The sequence below is a fragment of the Paramisgurnus dabryanus genome, chromosome 6, assembly GCF_030506205.2.
Source record: "Paramisgurnus dabryanus chromosome 6, PD_genome_1.1, whole genome shotgun sequence".
NCBI lineage: Eukaryota > Metazoa > Chordata > Actinopteri > Cypriniformes > Cobitidae > Paramisgurnus > Paramisgurnus dabryanus.
The window spans coordinates 35,126,204-35,144,966 of record NC_133342.1 but is presented as its reverse complement, the minus strand read 5'-3'; the positions used below and the strand labels follow the sequence as shown (position 1 = coordinate 35,144,966).

Genomic DNA, 18,763 nt, shown 5'->3' with positions numbered 1-18,763 from the left:
CATGAACAAACAATTAAAAGCTTTATTTCTATTAACTAACATTAACAAAGATTAATAAATACTGTAACAAATGAATTGCTCATGGTTTGTTCATGTTAGTTAATACATTAACTAATGTTAACTAATGAACCTTATTGTAAAGTGTTACTGATTTCTCTCTCTAAATAAACATCAATATCTGTATATAAAGCTTTGCATGTAAATTTGATGATATAACATATGGAATCTGCTATTGATAATGGTGATTTATGAGACCTGCATTTAGGAAAAAAATCAAAGACTTTTTGACATGTTTGTCTTGCAGCAGCTTCACAGTATACTTCAAACATACAAGCAAAAACAATTATGTAAAAACCTCCGACCGGCTTAAAATAAGTTTAAAACAAATATATAAATATTTACACATTGTGTGAATCCTCAACAGTTGTCAAATTATTTTTTTTAACTTTGCATTTACTATACAGAAATTTATTTTACTAAAAACTACATGATGGGAATGATGCTTGTGATAGGGAGCAAATGCATGTGTTTTTGTTTAAAATTTGTGGTTTGAGAAAAAAATAAGATCAATGACCTTTTATTTCCTCAAGCTGCTGCTGCAGACAGTTATATTATCAGGTCTAAATGATTGCATATAGAAAAGTTGCAGTAGACAAAAAACAAAAGCATGCGAGTAGAAAAGCTGTTAAAATATTTAATAGTCCCAAAATGCTGTCAAGATTAGGAGAACATTTTAAATAAACGTAGAACACTACTATACACAATTCACAATGGCTTTAAAAAATTTTTTAAAGCATTCAAATGTTTTACAAAAGTATTTTATAAACACAAAATGGCAACAGCATTTTTTAGACAGAATTAATCTAGCATTTGATTTATTATTCAAAACAAACCGAGTGTTCATACGATCGAAAACGGATACTGACTTTTGCTTGAACGGCAACCGGAAAGACAAATAACTAAATGTCCTCCTCATCTATAAAAGGAATGTCAAGTTCAGAAAATCTTCTTCTGGCCTGACTGCTTGGTGAGGAGGATTTTGAGAGATCTTGGTTTCCAACGATACACATGGACTGGACTCCATCTCGGCGTGAGGCAGACTGGTTTTGGTTCCAGTTCCCAGGTGGGGGATGTGTTGGATTAGCAGGTTTAGCAGGTTCTCCTGGCCTGCTGGGGGTCTTCAAGGCAGGGCTCACTGAAAGAAATGCATTGGATTAGCCACTGCTGACCCCAAAATAGACAACCATGCTTTTAGTGCTTGCCAACAACAGCATTTAAAAACATAAAAGTCCCCCTGTGACATTTTTAATATGCTTTCAGATGAAACTCATTACTGAGTATTTCCAAAGACAGTTGGTTTCCTATCACATCAACAAAGTTGAAAGAGTGGATCAATAGTTCAAGCCATATAGATATTATATATGGATAACACGGCACTGAAACGCTCGCATAACAGCTGCTTCATGTGCATTGTGTGAAACAGGGCTTAGCAACAGAGACCAATTTGCATATAGATACACATACTAAATGAGGCAAGGGTGTAGAGCTAAATTCACACTATTTAAAAGCATGAAGAATTGACTGTAAGGAAAAACTTTTACATGTGCCATTCTGATGCTTAAAGATGAGTTTTAAGGGATAAAGTTATTAGCAACAGGGGGACTTTAATATATGAATATTAATATATTAAAATGTAAAAGCAGGCAAGTGCACCATGGTTAGAGAAATGGCTGCTTTAGTAATAAACTTGCAAGACCAGCAGATCCAAGCCTTCTGAAGCACAGCATGCAAGACTTGCAAGGTATTTAAAATGGTCTATACCTCAGTACTGACCTTCCGAGTCCAAACTCACAAAATGATCTTCCAGAAGACTCTCTGAACTGATCAATGACTCGCTGTCAAGGTTCTCACCATCCGAGCTGTCCTGGAAGAGCTCAGGCAGTCTGCAGGCCAAATCACTCCTGAACCATAAACAGGACGAGTTATGAACTGAACAATGCTGTCATTGAGAGATACACAAACTCTTGGGGAAAACTGGTTGAGGTTTGAACAGATCAAAGCAAAATTCAAAGGTTAACTAAATAAATTATTTTAAGGAAAAGCAATTAAAATTGAGGCTAAAGTTTTGTAATCAAATTATTGGAGATTAGGAGCATCAAAGCTAGATGACCTTATGGAGTCAATATTAAAGATATTAAAGGGACACTCCACTTTTTTTGAAAACAATGCTCATTTTCCAGCTCCCCTAGGGTTAAACATCGGACTCATACCGTTTTGGAATCCATTCTGCTGATCTCCGTGTCTGGGGCTAGCTCTTTTAGCATAGCTTAGCATAATCCATTGAATCTGATTAGACCATTAGCATCTCGCTCAAAAATAACCAAAGAGTTATATTACACAGTGCCTAAAAATAGTCCCCTGCTATTGAAAGTAACTAAGGGGACTATTTTTAGGCACTGCGTAATATCATAACGCCTGCTGCTGCCATGTTACGGCAGCAAAGTCCTTGATTATTATGAGTATAGAGAGTATAGTTCCTAGCCAAATCTGCCTAGAAAATCGCATCTTTTAATTTTCAGTCGGTCTTAGTACACGATGTAACTACAGAAGAGTCAAGTTTTAAATAGGAAAAATATTGAAACTCTTTGGTTATTTTTAGCGCGATGCTAATGGTCTAACTAGATTCAATGAATTATGCTAAGCTATGCTAAAAGTGGAGATCAGCTGAATAGATTCAAAAAACGGTAAGAATCAAATATTTAACTCTAGGGGAGCTGGGAAATGAGCATATTTTTAAAAAAAGTGGAGAGTCCCTTTAAGGTTATATTTGTACATAATGGTCTCCACATAATGTAGGATGATTTTATGTAGAAAACAGTAAAATCACAAAATGACGACTTTAGCTGAGTTTTTTACAGACTGGGTCACATTTTTGTTAAAGGATTGGTCCAGAAGTCATTTTGGGGTGAACTATTTCTTAAATAGAGTTCAATCTTTTACTAAAGTAAGAACAAATTAATAAAACCATAAAATATTAAGCATGCATTTCTACTCACTTATCCTTCTTTATGGACCTTATCCGATCAAGCAGGTCATTTTCAATTTTAAGTTCAGCATTCTCCGTTGAAGAGGAATTCAATTTCGCCCCCTCAAATACCTGATGAAAATTTAAATCATGTAAAATAGGAAGCCGAAGCATTCCACAACACCAAAATGGCTAAATAATACACAGAAAATGTCATGCATTTAAGAAGTGTTATAAGAGGCCATGCCATATTGCCAATAAAGTCACATCCAATAATGTCATTGATGCTGCGCTGGATTATCTCCAAGGCTGGCACTCAGGCTTGGACGGCGGTCTCTATAACCCCTAAATCCATGTGCGCTAGTCCACCAATAACTACTGGCAGCAATAGAAAAAGTTATAAAGTGAATTCAACTTCATGTGGCGCCGCAAAAACGGCAGGTGGATGACATCGGAGAACGATTGATATGCAGACTCCTCTGTATGATTTCTTGAATTACTCTTGCGGTACTTTAGATGTCATCCGCCTGTCGGTTCTTGCAGCGCTGCATGAAATCGAAGAAGCCTAACCTATATGATAAACATCGTTCAAAACTCTGCAGCTGACTGACTTGTAAGTGACGCTGAAATCGGTTATCAGGTCCTTTGTTTCCTGCTTAGCGAAACCGGCATGCAAAGACATGATGCAGGTATTTTGAAATGATTGTAATGCATTGTAAAAATAAAATTGGCTTTGTTCTGTGTATCAACGTCATTTCAGGACAGATTAAACTTGAGCGCTGCTGACACTTTGAATGCATGGCCACTATGTCCTGATTATACCACCGTAGCTAGACATACATATGAATGTTGCAAAGCTGTAACTATTTTTGTAGATTGAAGCATGAAGAAAACTATTTAGTATATAAAGACTCTCTTACCGTGTTTTGTCTCCTGAGCTTGAGCTGTTTAACGGCCATAGCTTCTGCATTTTCCAGCTGCTGAATTTCTTCCATTATCTGATTGTATCGCCTTGTTTGCTCATTAATCAAAATCTCCACACAGCTGTACACATAAAAGCTGGACTGAGATCCACGTGTACACAAATGCAATGGAATAAAACTTCCAAAATGTTTGTTTTATATTCTGATGTTATCAGCAATGCTCACACAAAATCAAACTTGCGAAACAAAAGTTATCTCTACATCCTTTCTCAACTATCAATCACTAGTATTGAGAAAAACCAGATTAACCAGCTAAACGCAAGTCATGAGGAAATCAAGAAAGAAATAATTCTCACAGGGTGGTCTTGTTTATATCTCTCATACTGAGGAGAGGATCAGATGAATCTGGGCAGCGTAAAATGCAGGGTGCAAAGACGATAGCCAGAGAGTTGGCTGACATCCGATTGTGGGCTTCCTCTTTTGTCACTCTGAAAGAAATGAGGCAATGGTGAGGCAATGTCTTATATTCAACCCAGTCATATGCAGTTGCAACTTTTTGAGTTCTTACTTCACAAGATGAAAAATAAGCCTTTCGAGAGTGGAGAAATTTGAGGGAGGTAGTTCATCTAACTTTTTGTAGACGGCACGTAATCGCTCGGATTGTTCTGGCAAATCTGAAGGGAAAAATATATGTTGTACAAATGTTTAGCCTTTGAAAAGGAATATGGGTATATTGAATAGTTGGTGTCACTTCATAGCCAATAGTTTGTCACAGCAACAAAGGCTCTGGATTTTAGTATATTTCATACTATGAAATGCATATGGTTAATAACCCACCTGCAGCATATAGGAAGTCATTGTAGAGACTGTATGTCATGAGTGGGTCAGGTAGCTCCCGTAACCACTGTTTGACCAGGCCCGTGATGGTGTGGATGGGGTAATTGTCAAGAGCGACAGTCTGAGGATCTGAGAAAAACAAACAACAAAACCTTTTAGCAATATTAAAAAAAGTTTAAGCTGATTTGTACGTAGGAGGATTAGGGCAAAGTAAAATTAAAAAATTAAAACGTAGAGACTAAAATCATTATAATGCAAGATTTCACTTTAGCAATATTTTCCAAGAAAAACATACATTTTATTAGCATTTTTTTTATTTCTTTTAAAAGTGGAAAAAGCCAAAAAATATTAGAATAAAGTCAGAGGATGTATTCACAGGGGACACAAAAAACAGCCAAAATTGTACTTGTAGGGATATGTGTAGACAAAGAAAAGCCTAATATTGTTTTTCAAAAACATTTATTTATTGCAATATTTTTGAAGTTGAAGCCACCAATGAAATTTGAACTTTTAAACATAATGATTATTAGCTAGGTCAGGGGTGGGGAACCCTGGGTCCTGGAGGGCCACTGTCCTGCAGAGTTTAGTTCCAACCCCAATTAAACACACCTGAAAAATCTAATTAAAGTCTTCAGGATTACTTGGAAATGAAATTCAGGTGTGTTTGATTAGGGTTGGAACTAAACTCTGCAAGAAAGTGGCCCTCCAGGACTAAGGGTTCCCCACTCCTGAGCTAGGTAATGTTATAATCAAAATCATATCGGACTCATGGAAAAATACATTAGTTACATGTATCTTTATTTTTTGTCATGATTAATTTAATAATGACTCTGTATCATCTGTATTATCAAAGAGAAAAGAATCACTTCATCACATGTTGACTGTTCGTTTAAAGTGAATAAAATAATTTTGACAGCCAACTTACTGAGGTTTCACAACTACTCATTCTCTCTCGCCAGACTTGTGTGTCTAAATGTGGTAAACAAGGAAATAAGGCAGCGCACCAAACTGCTGTGAGGCAAGGGCAAGGGACTAAATGTTTCTTAACTTAAAACACGTTTTTTCTGCCCAATTTGGATTTGTATTGTTTTACACAATTATTTAAAGTATATATGTTTATATTATTTATAATACAGATGGTTTATAATGATAATTTTAGGGGGGGCAACTCTAAAATGGAGGACCTGTCCCCTCAACCCCCCCCCCCAAGATTTTTGCCTATGGTGTATACTGAATTTGCTGTTTTAATATGTCGTTATGTATTAAGCCACGCTAAGCACTTTATTTATAATGATCTTCTATAGAAATGAAAACTTCTCATTACTTTTATATTCTAGAGACATATCTGCTTGCCTGTATTGTCATCTGCTTGTCTTGCATTGCTACCATATCCGGAGTATAAGTCGCATCAATCAAAAATGCGTCATGATGACGAAAAAAACAAATACACAAGTCACAATGGACTACACGTCAACTTTGGGGGAAAGCTCAGCTCGTCAATGTCACGTCTCACACGGCCGTCACAATGGAGGAGGGGTGGGATAAACAACCAATGGGAAAAACGTTCAACACCTGATAAACAAACCAGAAGTATCATAGCAAGCAAAGCTCTCAGCTGGCAATCCTCTGAAAAGAGGAAGTCGGTGTCCGCCTGCCGTTTTCAGCCACGTTTAAAAGCTTTGGTGTGCACGCCCCCTAAATGTGAGTTAGCTGCTTAGGTTGAGGCTGAGTTAGTCGGCTAGCTTGAGTGCACACAATGTACAAAACTACATATGTAGCATATACAAAAACACAGCATCTTCGTTTTCATAATGTTATATATAGGTGCAGTGTTGAGGGTAACGCATTACAAGTAACGTGAATTACATAATAATATTAATTTTTTGACGTAACGAGTAAAGTAACGCATTACTTTATAAATGTACACATTAATATTCAAGTAACTTTTTTTAAAAAGTAATGCGAGTTACTGTTCAGTTTAATTAATTTGATGTAAAAAAAAACAATGTACTGCATTAAACTGACATATTAACGTAGATTTATGCACTTTATGCGTAAGTGCCTGATCGGGAACAGTTTGAGTCAGAAACGGAGATGGCAGGCCAGAGCTTGACATTTTTACGATGGAAAAATGCAATTTCTAAATGCAGAACTTCTCAGTCGTAAAAGCCACCTGCAAGGCCTGAAAGAGATCAAGCCTCGGCCAAGTAAGAAAAAGTAATGCAAAAGTAACTTAAAAGTAATGTAAGCATTACTTTCCATGAAATGTATCTATGTAACTTTACTAAATAACGCAATTAGTTACTTTTTTGGGGAGTAACTTAATATTGTAATGCATTACTTTTAAAATTAACTTTCCTCAACCCTGTATAGGGGTGTATTCGCGGAGACCACGTGGTACCCATTGCCAGGCGTGAACTAGCAACTTTACGGAAATGGGATACTACTTGATCCAGGGACTTCAAATCGCCTCTTTCTTTTGAAAGCCAATAACTTGAGTTATGTTTCATTTTAGCTTTGCAGCTTTTGCAGAGTGTTTACATTCACGTCACACTGCATGAAAGGTAATTTTCGCGATAACACAATACCTGCTCTTTAAACTATATTTAAAAGAAATTGTCTTAAAATTTTAAACAATACCGTTCTCGTCTTAAGACAACTCTGATGAACATTTTGGACACCAATGAAGGACCGCCTACCAACTTGTCAATCATCCACTATGCTTGTATCCTCCAATCTCTGCTCATGAGGTGTTCATAAGCTAACAACCGGACCATACAATTACCTTTTTCCAGTATATGGTGAAGCTCTTTGGCTTTGCAGGCTGAGCCCGACTTGCGGTAGATGCCCTCTGTATACAGTCCATTCATTTCAACGTGCACCAGCATCTTGTCCATGACAAAAGGCACAGAGTCAGCGGTGTGGACCAGTATGCACAAAGGCACACCAAAGTGAAGAGCGCTTTGCTCACCCTCTTTCTGAAGAATGCAAGCATACAATGAAACATTGATTATGTTGGTTTGCTGGCATCATATATAACTATATTGATGTAATTGCTCAGTTGTATGAACATCTTCAACCTTCATGGTACAGAAAAACAGACTGGACTCTTTTTGGTTTTAATGAAATAACATTGTATGCAATATCTACATTGAGGGTTTCACTGACTGTAAATGGTTTTGAAGGTATAATGTGATAAGGAGATAAAGGTCACCACTGTGTATTACAGTAGTATGACAGCAGTACTCACCTTCCTACCACAGGGAGATGTGCAATTTACTGTTATCTTGCTGATACACTTCTTATGACACACCATCTTACAAGCTGAAACAAAAAAATAGCATGAAGTACTTTACTACACCTTTTTGTCTGTTTCCTGAACAGACATTCACCATCGACACATATGTAGCACACATTTGTCACACTACATACACATACATGTACTTAATAACTGGTAGAAATACGTAATACCTCGTAATTTTTTTTTTTTAAATAAGTCAAAGTATCATTGAATTCTCAGCGCTGTGCACTGTTTAGGAGATAACGTTGAATGCTTACAGCTGCACATGAAGGCTTTTTCCATTCCCCATATGTATGAACTGCACAGGTCACATGACTGCATGATGGTCACTTGGTATGTGCTAAATAAGTGATTTAGTGGGCTGTTAGGCTAAGAGAGAGACAAAACAAAAAACAACTTTCATTAAAAGGTGCAATAAATATAGATCATAAATGTATGTTTTGCATTATCACTAAAACAACTTACATATTTCCCATCTCCTTTAGTAGATTTTCTTCTGCTTCTTTCCTTAATCTGAAAAATGCAAACGCATGAGTCACTAGTAGGGTTGTGCCGATAGTAGTATTGTGTATCGATGATCGTCAGACATATCGCCAATAGGGGCTTTAATGACGATAGTTGCCGATGGTTATTATTATTAGTTTCACACTAACATGCACATTGCGTGCCTTTCCTCGCATGAAAGGGTGTGCGAGAGAGCTTGTAACACGCGGATTCCTTCTTGCACGCACCTGGACTTAATGTACGCGTCTTGGACTCTTGCAAAAAACCTGAATGCGCGACATGCATTCCTTATGTAATACGTATGATTGGGACTCTTCTTCGCACATGAGCTTGTAATACAGGCGGATCTGACATTTCCTTGTACTAAAGAGGTTGTTAGTCGCGCAGAGGGTTGAAACCAACGAGTGTTTTGTTCCTGCTCCCTGGCCTGGACTTTTCCGCGCTCTTATTAATGCCATCAGTTTTAAAGCAACACTATGTAGTTTCCATGTAAAAATGACTTACAGCTCCCCCATGTGGTTGAAAAGCGCAACAGTGCCTGGTATCAGACACTCTTCTGCAGGCAGGGGGAGGGGCAGGGCTGTGTTTCCTACCCTCCACCGCCACTTTCAGAGTGTGCTTGTAGCAGCTAGGAGGCTGCTCAGGTTGCAGCAACAGTACAATATGTCCAGTTAAAAGTTGTTCTATCACTGAAATAATTTTAGAGACATTATTTAAAGGTAAAAAAACTACATAGTGTTGCTTTAAGAAGGTTGCGGTCATGACAGTGTTGCCCTTGTTCTTTTTGTCCACCAATCAAGTGACTTGTCTTAAATGAGTAAAAAAATGAACAAATAAATAAATGAGTAGACTACTGTCCCGCCCCCGATACTATTGTGTATCGGCAATCTCACAGGCTGACGATAGGACGATCTCAAAATGGGGAATATCGCCCAACACTAGTCACTAGCTGTGTTTCCGTTACCCTTTAAATTGTGCAAACTGACAATGCAAATTGAAAATATGCAAGGTTTCGCAAAAAAGCTTTTACCCTCTCATGAAGTTATTTTTTAGGCAATTCAGAAAAGGTGTATTTTGCAAAACCGCAACGGAGCATTTTATTCGCATTTTCAGGTCACCTGATGCAAGTAGGACACATGATTATTATTTGAATATGAACACCTCAATACGTGTCTGCTCCCAACTGTAGTATAAAAGGCTTTCCTTTTACATCAATTATTTTTTCAATTATCTTTTTATTGATTTTTAACATTTTGTTAACATAGCAGACAGAAAGAAAAAGAAATAAAATTACAAGAAATAAAAATGAATAAATAATAATAAAAATTAATGAATAATAATAATAATAATTATTATTATTATTATTATTATTATTTATTCATTTTTATTTCTTGTTATTTTATTTATTTTTCTTTTTCTTTTTTATATATAGCAAATTAAATCAAGTCGGTCCATGGTCACAAATCACGATTCATTTTTTAAAGTTATGTAAACATGCAAACCCTGTTATGACATTGTAGCGTCAGAGGTCCATAAGCGGTTCCCATATCCTTCAGAAGGCCTCTCCCCTATTTTTTAGGGCGTATGTGCATTGTTTTACATCTATTTTGATTTAAAATAATACACCATTACCTCCAAGAAACACCTATACATTGCCGCTCCTAAGTATAAGGGGCTTTGGCATTAATGTTTGGATAATTCCGTTACGCCTCCTTTGGTTAAAAATACTGCCTAGTGCGGTGGATGTAATATTAGTAAACCTACCAACATCAGTTGACGTGATGTTTGGAATGACTTGTTGTGAGAGGAAAAACTATATTTCAGTCGTATATCATCGTTTAAAGGCGGGGTGCATGATCTCTAAAAGCCAATGTTGATATTTGAAATCACCTAAACAAACACACCCCTACCCCAATAGAATCTGGACCTTCTTTTGATAGACCCGCCCCACACATACGCAAGTAATGTGTGTAGTTAGTAGACACGCCCCTTACTGCTGATTGGCTACAAGTGTGTTTTGGTACTCGGCCAGACTCCCTTTCCAAAGTGTTTTTCAAAAATCATGCAAACGCATTAATGGAAACGCCAACATTTCGCAATAGTCATTTGTCGACATTTATAAAATAATGCTAATATTTTGCGCAAGTCTGCAGACTACTGATAAAGACTACACAAAATCTGCACACATTTTGGAGGAATATTAAATATTATAATTTGTCAGAATTTATAGTAATATACAGGGTAGGCAAAGAATAAAACGTTGCATGTTGACTGTTTGACAAAATTTCTTGTGGGCATTGAGAGTTCTTGCCTTACATTAAAAAAATTTAGCTTTATTACTGTAGTTACCTTACAAGTGTCAGCTCCTTCCAATCGTTTGAGCTCTCCCCTGATAAACCCATCCAGAACCGACTGGAAAAGATTCACCACCAGCGGTACCTCAGAGGCTTTCTTTAGACCTGCCAGATTGGACACTTTCGCCTGGTAGCCTGACATCAGTGTCTTGTAACCAATACTGGGATTCTTTTGGACACAGGGAACACAAAATATTGAGTTTTATAACAAAACAAGGCAACAAAATCTTTTGGTAAAAAATTATATACTATTTATTAACCTTTATAAGCTTTATAGAACTATGGTGGGCATAAAAACAAAAAAGTTGTGCCAGGTTGCGACACTTGTTTTAATCAGGTAACATGACACTACAGTGAACACACAGGCAGTGGTGTGCCGTGACTTCAATTCTGGGGAGGTTGGAATGCAAAACGCGTCAAAACATGTATGTAGCCTGTCATGTGTGGCTCGACATGTCAAAATTTTTTGCTGCATCATGTGAACATATGCGTCAAAATACGTGCCTGCTGCAGATGCTTCGAAGGGGTTTACAATAAAAAAAGATGTTTGAGCTTGCTATAGATACTCGCTTTAACTCATGTGTAATCAGAGTTAAATGAGTGTCTTGCGAGTATCGTGTGAACGCGAGCGTCTCTTTTATCGGAAAAACTTTTGATGCGCCTGCAGCAGGCATGTATTTTGACAAGACGCATGATGCACATGGTTCACACGACACCCCAAACACATATTTTGAATTCCTGCCTCTCTGAAGAGAAGTCACGGCACGCCGCTGGTCCATAGGTAGGGTCTATAATGACACTTACTGAGATGGAGTACATGCTTTTGATGGTGTCTCTGAACTGCGTGGTGGCCGTGAAGAAAATCTTTTCAGTCTCTGAGAGTTCCTTGGTGCGGGTGCTTAGATCATTCATCTGGATTCAGCATCACAACAACTTATTAAGTATTTCAAAAGTACAAAGCAGCATTCATTTCAACAAACAGAAACTAATTAGCTTGTCAAGTCTAACATCATGCACTTACGGGTCCAAACGCTCTTTCAAATTCCTAAAGCAAACAATAAGTTGGCTTTAGGCATCTAGGTCTTGTATCACACCAAAGTGAAGGGACTTGCATTGTACCACACTGAAGAGGCTTATTTTGCGATAACAACCTGTTGCCTGTACATTATCTGACTTATTACACTGCTATTTACCTCATAAGTAAAGTAAGGAACATTAAATATTGATTTGAAATATTTTATTTGCAAATTTTTAATGAATGCATACCTTCGGTGAGGAAAAACAGTTTACTTTTGGTTTTAAGATAGGACGTTTAAATGTCACAAACACACTATTTGGTTTAATAATTAGTAAATATAGTGTCACATGTTATTAAAAAGACATATTTATATTTAATTTTGTGTAATATTAAACTGTACCTGTCAAAATTATTTGCAGCATCTGGGTAACCATGTGTTATTAGTTTTGAGTGCTAGTTATCTGAAAATAACAAAATGCTATTGAGCCACTTTAACGCCCAAGACTGTGGTGTTAACCGCAATTTATAAAAGCTTATCCTATGGGTGATTATACAAGTCATTATTTTTTTTATGGTTATATATTTAATTATTTTACTAATTTGGTATAAAGTGTCTTATATAAGTGAAAATCATGATTTCCTGTTGTTCGAATTAGTCAGTCTCAATTTTGTCACTGTCAAAAAAATAGGACTGCAAATAAAATTTTTTTTAAATATATCGATTAATCTGGCAAATATTCTTTTTTTGATTAAAAACAGAAATATATACTCAATTGGATTTTTTACTTTTTTTGGCCATAAGGGACTAAATGAGGGTATTCACATGTAGAAGTATACTTTAAAAAGTGCAAAAGCCACACACTACTACAGAGTTTTACTGATATAATCATTCAAATTTAAATAGATAAGCCTTAAATAAAAAAAGTTTGTGCAGCTTTAAAATGTAAAACATCTTTAAATGTCAAAATATAAATAAACCTTTTAGATTGTGAAACCATTTGGCAAACATGTTTGTATGTTTGCCACCGTATATTGTGGAAGGTTTTGTTTTGTATTATTTGTTTTTTATTCTGTGTTTTTATTTTGTTATTATGGATCTTCCTGGGTCTGAAATAAAAGATATCTCTAAACCAAACAAATTGAGTTTGGTAGGGTGGTACTGGTGAGGAAATTTTGCCACAGATTAATAAACTCATTTTAATCTCAATTTTAGACCTTGATAAGTATTAAAAATTTTCGTAATTAACTAAATAAATAAGCCATTATGATATGGTAGTGATATAAATGCGTTGTTACAGAAATAAAAACCTGTTTATCCCCCTCACTTTAAAACGTATGCTAAGTTTCATATTTTTATGAAAACCCAACAACAATTGAGTAAATACAAACTCATATTAAATGACAAAATTAAACTTTTAATAACCAGCGTTTGTTTGCGCTTTAGCTTTTGTCATTGTCCTGTCAAGGTTTCCAAATCTGCATAACAAAACCAGCCTAATCGCAATTAAAAAAAACCATACGAAAAGCATCCCAATGACTATTCACAGCCCAAATATCAACAATTTGTGAACCAAATCCTATAATTTCTAACCCAAAGAAAAACATAAACCTGCCGAAACTAGCCCAATTAAAAACTGCGCCGAAAGGCAGAGGACCTGGCAACGCTGCGCTGCTTTTAAACAGGCTGGTTGCGCTATAAAGAAGCAGCCACTGATAAGCGCACAGCTCACGCAGTATGAAGCGCAAGTATGTACACATTGTCCGACGGTGGTGCGGGAGCATGTGACATCATAGACCAACTTGACAATGAATTTCATTATCGATTAGTTTTTGTAGAACAAACCTGCAATTATATTTTCACCCTTCCTTCTGTAATGTGATTAAATATCGCTCATAAACAGCTAATGAGATTGAGAGTACATGATGTTAAAGTGTCCCTCAAAAATAACGGAGAAATATGAAGATCGACACAAACCTGGTTGCCCAAGAACTCATCCAGATGACGAAGTTCATTAGTGTCATTGATCTCTCTGTCAAGTGAGGCGTTCCACTTCTCCTGAACACGAGTGGCTCTGCTGATCTTAATGGTGGGATTGCGCCGGGCTCCAGCTACAGTGGCTGCCGAGCCTTTGGCACGTGGAGAAGAAGACTGAGTGCTACCATCTATTTGCCAAAAGAGAGAGAGAGAGGAGGGGCTGATTTAACACAAAATTCATTGTATGTAGATTTGTACTTGGAATATAAGGATTTTTTATTTAAACTGAGCCCCTATATAGATTACATCTTGGGGATGTTTCAGTAAAATTCACCTAGTTCTTCTTTTTCTGCCTGTGGTTTTATCATGGTAGTAGTATTTCCATCCTGGGGTGACAGACGCCTCTTAAAACGTTGTAGGAATCCCCGCCTGGAGCACACAAACATTATTACATCACAATGGAAACACATTTAGTGATACTGACAAAACCATTTGTTGCCATTTGTTTTTAAAATCCAGATGCCTGATTAGATGCTTGAACATATAGAGACAGAGCGCAGCGCGTCATAACCTGAAAACCACGCCCACCGGGGGGAAAACAATCCAATCGTCTCCATTGACTTTGTATTGCGAGAGGCCGCCTCCTTGTCATTTCTGGCTTATAACAAAAAACAGAATCATGCCTAAAAGCTGCTGTGTGACAATATGTACAGCTAACAAGCCAAAAAACCCAGAAATAAGTTTTTATAAGCTGCCGAGCCGTAAAACCCAGCTTTTAAGGAGAATAAAGTGGATCGCTAACGATGTTTCCCCCTAGGGAACGCAGTTCTACTAATAGGAGTACTATGAAAAGTTGCCCGTTTTCACTTTTGTGTCTTTAAACGATCGTTTTTTGGGGTCGACAGCTTATAAAAACGTATTTACAGATAAAACTTAAAAACAGAATAATACCTAAAAGCTGCTGTGTGACAAGGTGTACAGCTAACAAGCCAAAGAACCCAGAAATAAGTTTTTATAAGCTGTCGACCTCAAAAAACAAGCGTTTAAAGACACAAAAGTGGAAACAGGCATAGTACTCATATTAGTAGAACTGCGTCCACAAGGGGGAAACGTCGTCAGCGATCCACTTTTTTCTCCTTAAAGGCTGGGTTTTACGGCTCGACAGCTTATAAAAACTTTTTTCTGGGTTCTTTGGCTTGTTAGCTGTACATATTGTCACACAGCAGCTTTTAGGCATTATTCTGTTTTTTGTTATAAGCCAGAAATGACAAGGAGGCGGCCTCGCACAATACAAAGTCAATGGAGACGGTTGGATTGTTTCCCCCCCGGTGGGCGTGGTTTTCAAATTTGCATAACTGCGCTCTGTCTCTAAAGTGGCATAAATATGTTGAAATTCAGTGAGAACTCCTCCTATAAAATCACATTATTTAAACATTTTAAAGTAATAGCAAGACTGATCACCTTTCTTGTGTAATAGTTGGTACCGGCAACTCCTCACTTGGTGTCTTGTTTGGACCCATAACTGACCCATCTACAGGGGAGTGAATCTGAAAAACCCAAAGTGTGATTATCATCGGATTACATTAAAAGGAAATTTCACCTGACCTCACCAGTCAAAGTAAACCTGTACATAACAATAATGATTCTGTACCAACAGACCCAGCATGCACTGCAACCAACCAATCAAATCACAGCTCTGGAAGAAAGCGGCCATAGTCAAGCAGATACAAAACAACTAGTTAGCTGAGGATGACTATGTAGCGAAGGATCTTTTCTTCACAGTACATTAGTAAATCAGAAAGAAGCTCCGCTTATAATTTTCTTTAATTAGTGCCACCACCATCATTAGATCGCCCACTGCGTAAAAACATCCCTGATGACCTTTTTTGCTATGGGTTACGAGGAAATTTGAGCAATATTTCATAATAACCCCATAGGTCTTGGGGAATTATGCATAAAATCTTTTAACAAATTAATGTTAAAGCATTAGTTCACTACGTGATTAAAAACTTTGTCATTAATTGCCCTCATAACATTCATCTTCGCAACACACATGATTAGATATTTTTTATGAAATTATCAAAAATATATTTTCGATAAAATCTGACAGCTTTCTGAGCCCCATAGACAGCGACGCAACTGACAACTTTCAAGGCTCAGAAAGGCAGTAAAGACGTCATTAAAATAGTCACTACAGTGGTCCAATCCTTTTATCATAAAGTGACAAGATTATTTTTTTGTGCTCAAAAAGGTGACGTTCACATTTTTCGATCCTATTGCGTAAGTACGTTATTTTAAATATAGACGCACGGCAAGCACGTTCACATAGGGAGCAATGCGTATGTTGTGCAACTAGTTTTTTCAGTGTCACGCCCCGCGTCACGTTTTATGCACATGCGAAATATGAACATGTATTTATAAAATCAAAAATGACTTAATATTAGGGATGCACCGATAGGATTTTTTTGGGCCGATACCGATTTAAACAGACAAATTCTGGCCGATACCGATGCCGATACCGATATTAAACACTTTTATACAATACTATACAGTTGGTCTATTAGCTAGTTTATTTCTGCATCAAATAATTTTTACTGAACATGGATTTGATCTAATTAACATTCAACTGACCAACATAATAAGAGAGGCACAAATTAAGCTAAAACAAATATAATAAGACAGCATGACAACCTTCAAAGGTGGTTTTTGCTATTCAGCATTTATTTTATTAACAACATTAACTAATTTTTTACATATAATGGATTTTTTTATGCAGTTAATTAATAAACAATCGGTATCGGCCTTTCTCGTGCTATTGTCGATATGCCGATGGTTTCAAATTCACCAAAAATCGGCCGATAAATATCGGCGGCCGATACATCGGTGCATCACTACTTAATATGCGTTCCAAAGATGAACAAAGGTCTTACAGGTATGAAAAGGCATGAGGGCGAGTAATGACAACATTTTCATTTGGGGGTGAACTAACCCTTTAAAATAAATAGCACAGCTTTTCAGAGCCACAGTATCTACCAATGTGAGATCACGTGGTTTTAAAAAAGAAATACACCTCACAAAAACAGATACTGCAGCTGTTCAAGGCTGGAGCCAATGAGTGAGTGAGTATTATAAAATATTAAGTATTAAGAAACTACCATGTTGTTATTATAAAACAGGATGTGTATATGGTTATTAATTATATTCTAGTATTAGGATCGTGATAATTAGACCCAAGTTATACAATCATAAACAGTTCCATTAGTAATATAATGAAGAGACATCAAAAGCATTGGTAGCCATGGTTTTAGTTATATAGTGTCCAACATTAAAACCAGACCTGTGACCACTGACTGCAGTGGCCTGACTCTCAACTTTATTCTTTTTACTACATTTACGACATTCAGAAAACATTACCCTTACTAGCGACAGCCTCGGCATGTCCCATACGTTGTGCTGTGTCAATAAATTAGCAAACAAAAAAGGTCAGAAACCAGCTTCCAGTCAGAAACATCTGAAAACAGGATCAGCTCGGTTTCCAAAGAGAGGTCTTTGAAACGGTCGAAATCAATCTGAAGCTGATTCTGATTGACTGCCACGTGCAAAAGCAAGGCCCACTACTGCAGCTCTTACGGACCTTGTGATTTTGACCGGCTTGGTCTTTTACCAAAGGCTCCAGTCTCATGCTGGACATGGGCGTTGAGGGACTTATGGGAGGTAAGGGAAAACTCCAGAACTCCATGTCATCTAGATCCTGTTGCTCCAGATGCAGTCCGCTGCGGGGACGTGCTAGCCTGCGCTTGTGTCTGAAACGCTTACGGCCCCGATCATTAACCTACGATACGTGAACCGGTTTAGGTGATAAAGAGAGTTCAACCTTTACCTGTTGATCCAGTTATCTATAGATACCACAAAATCTGTACAATTAAATGAATTAAGTAACTGTTGCTGGGAACAAAAATGTGTGCTCTTGTTTTTGAGTCGTTTTGTGATTTTATGAAGCGGTCAGATCACAGCTGGGTTTTGTACACGGTACCTCATTTCTGGAAGATGATGTGGAGCTGTCCGACTCTGAAGAACTCATTCTGTAGACATTTTCCAAGGACTGGGAAAAGCCACTTTTCCTAATATTTAATAAAACAGGTATGGAAAAATAATATAAAAGATCATTTAAGCAACAAAACTCCAGTGGCATCAAAAGCATTTGCACGTTTAAGCCACACTTTTAAAGGCATTTGAAAGCGCATTATATAATGCATTATAAAACAAAGTATTAAAGTAAACGTTACATATAAGGAGCTCAGATGCAAAAGTCATTAAAATCCATCAAAACTATGATAATGATATTGACAGAATGCACTCGACATGTATTATACGTTCATCAAATACCTTCAAAAATGCTTAATCCTGGCCTCAGGCCATTCAGAAATACTGCTTCATTGGCATAACCTGCTAACCCCCCAACGGGTGCACAAAAGATGAATTGAATAAACAATGGCCGCACAAAACAACCGTGTATCACATTCAAACTTGTGTCTATTGGACCTGAATGCAACCCGAATGTGGCAGTGACATGGATTACAGCACCCCTTAAAATGTGGTTCAGTTTCTACTTTTTTTAATTTAATTCATCATTTGCAATGTTTCAAGTTGCATCCTTAGTGATTTTACACATGTTTACCATGTCTTGTCCAAAGAAGTGGATTTTTTTAGAGGTGCTGGTTTTTGCCAACAAATCTCGCACGCACTTAGAGGGTTTTGCAGCGAAAGAGTCAAATTTAAAAGCAGGGTGCATGATTTTTGAAAAAAAAAAACACTTTGGAAAAGGG

General features: G+C 37.1%; 1 protein-coding gene across 4 annotated transcripts in view; it reads right to left on the bottom strand.

The window, feature by feature from the left end:
- Positions 1-671: 671 nt before the first annotated feature.
- myo9b (myosin IXb) overlaps positions 672-18,763 on the bottom strand; it is a 62,666-nt gene continuing 44,574 nt past the window's right edge. For 2 of the 4 annotated variants that reach the window (XM_065276987.2, XM_065276988.1), the window contains 18 exons: positions 17,971-18,058; positions 17,572-17,769; positions 15,399-15,484; positions 14,272-14,366; positions 13,938-14,125; positions 11,749-11,856; positions 10,940-11,113; positions 8,552-8,599; positions 8,344-8,455; positions 8,036-8,109; positions 7,571-7,763; positions 4,786-4,914; positions 4,517-4,622; positions 4,305-4,436; positions 3,946-4,069; positions 3,057-3,157; positions 1,834-1,961; positions 672-1,195 (listed from right to left, as the gene is read on the bottom strand). In XM_065276987.2, the coding sequence (XP_065133059.1) occupies positions 960-1,195; positions 1,834-1,961; positions 3,057-3,157; positions 3,946-4,069; positions 4,305-4,436; positions 4,517-4,622; positions 4,786-4,914; positions 7,571-7,763; positions 8,036-8,109; positions 8,344-8,455; positions 8,552-8,599; positions 10,940-11,113; positions 11,749-11,856; positions 13,938-14,125; positions 14,272-14,366; positions 15,399-15,484; positions 17,572-17,769; positions 17,971-18,058 (2,320 nt within the window). In that variant the 3' untranslated portion in view covers positions 672-959. Of the gene's footprint in view, positions 1,196-1,821; positions 1,962-3,056; positions 3,158-3,945; positions 4,070-4,304; positions 4,437-4,516; positions 4,623-4,785; positions 4,915-7,570; positions 7,764-8,035; positions 8,110-8,343; positions 8,456-8,551; positions 8,600-10,939; positions 11,114-11,748; positions 11,857-13,937; positions 14,126-14,271; positions 14,367-15,398; positions 15,485-17,571; positions 17,770-17,970; positions 18,059-18,763 lie in introns of all 4 variants that reach the window. The other 2 variants (XM_065276990.1, XM_065276989.1) reach the window with 2 other exon arrangements.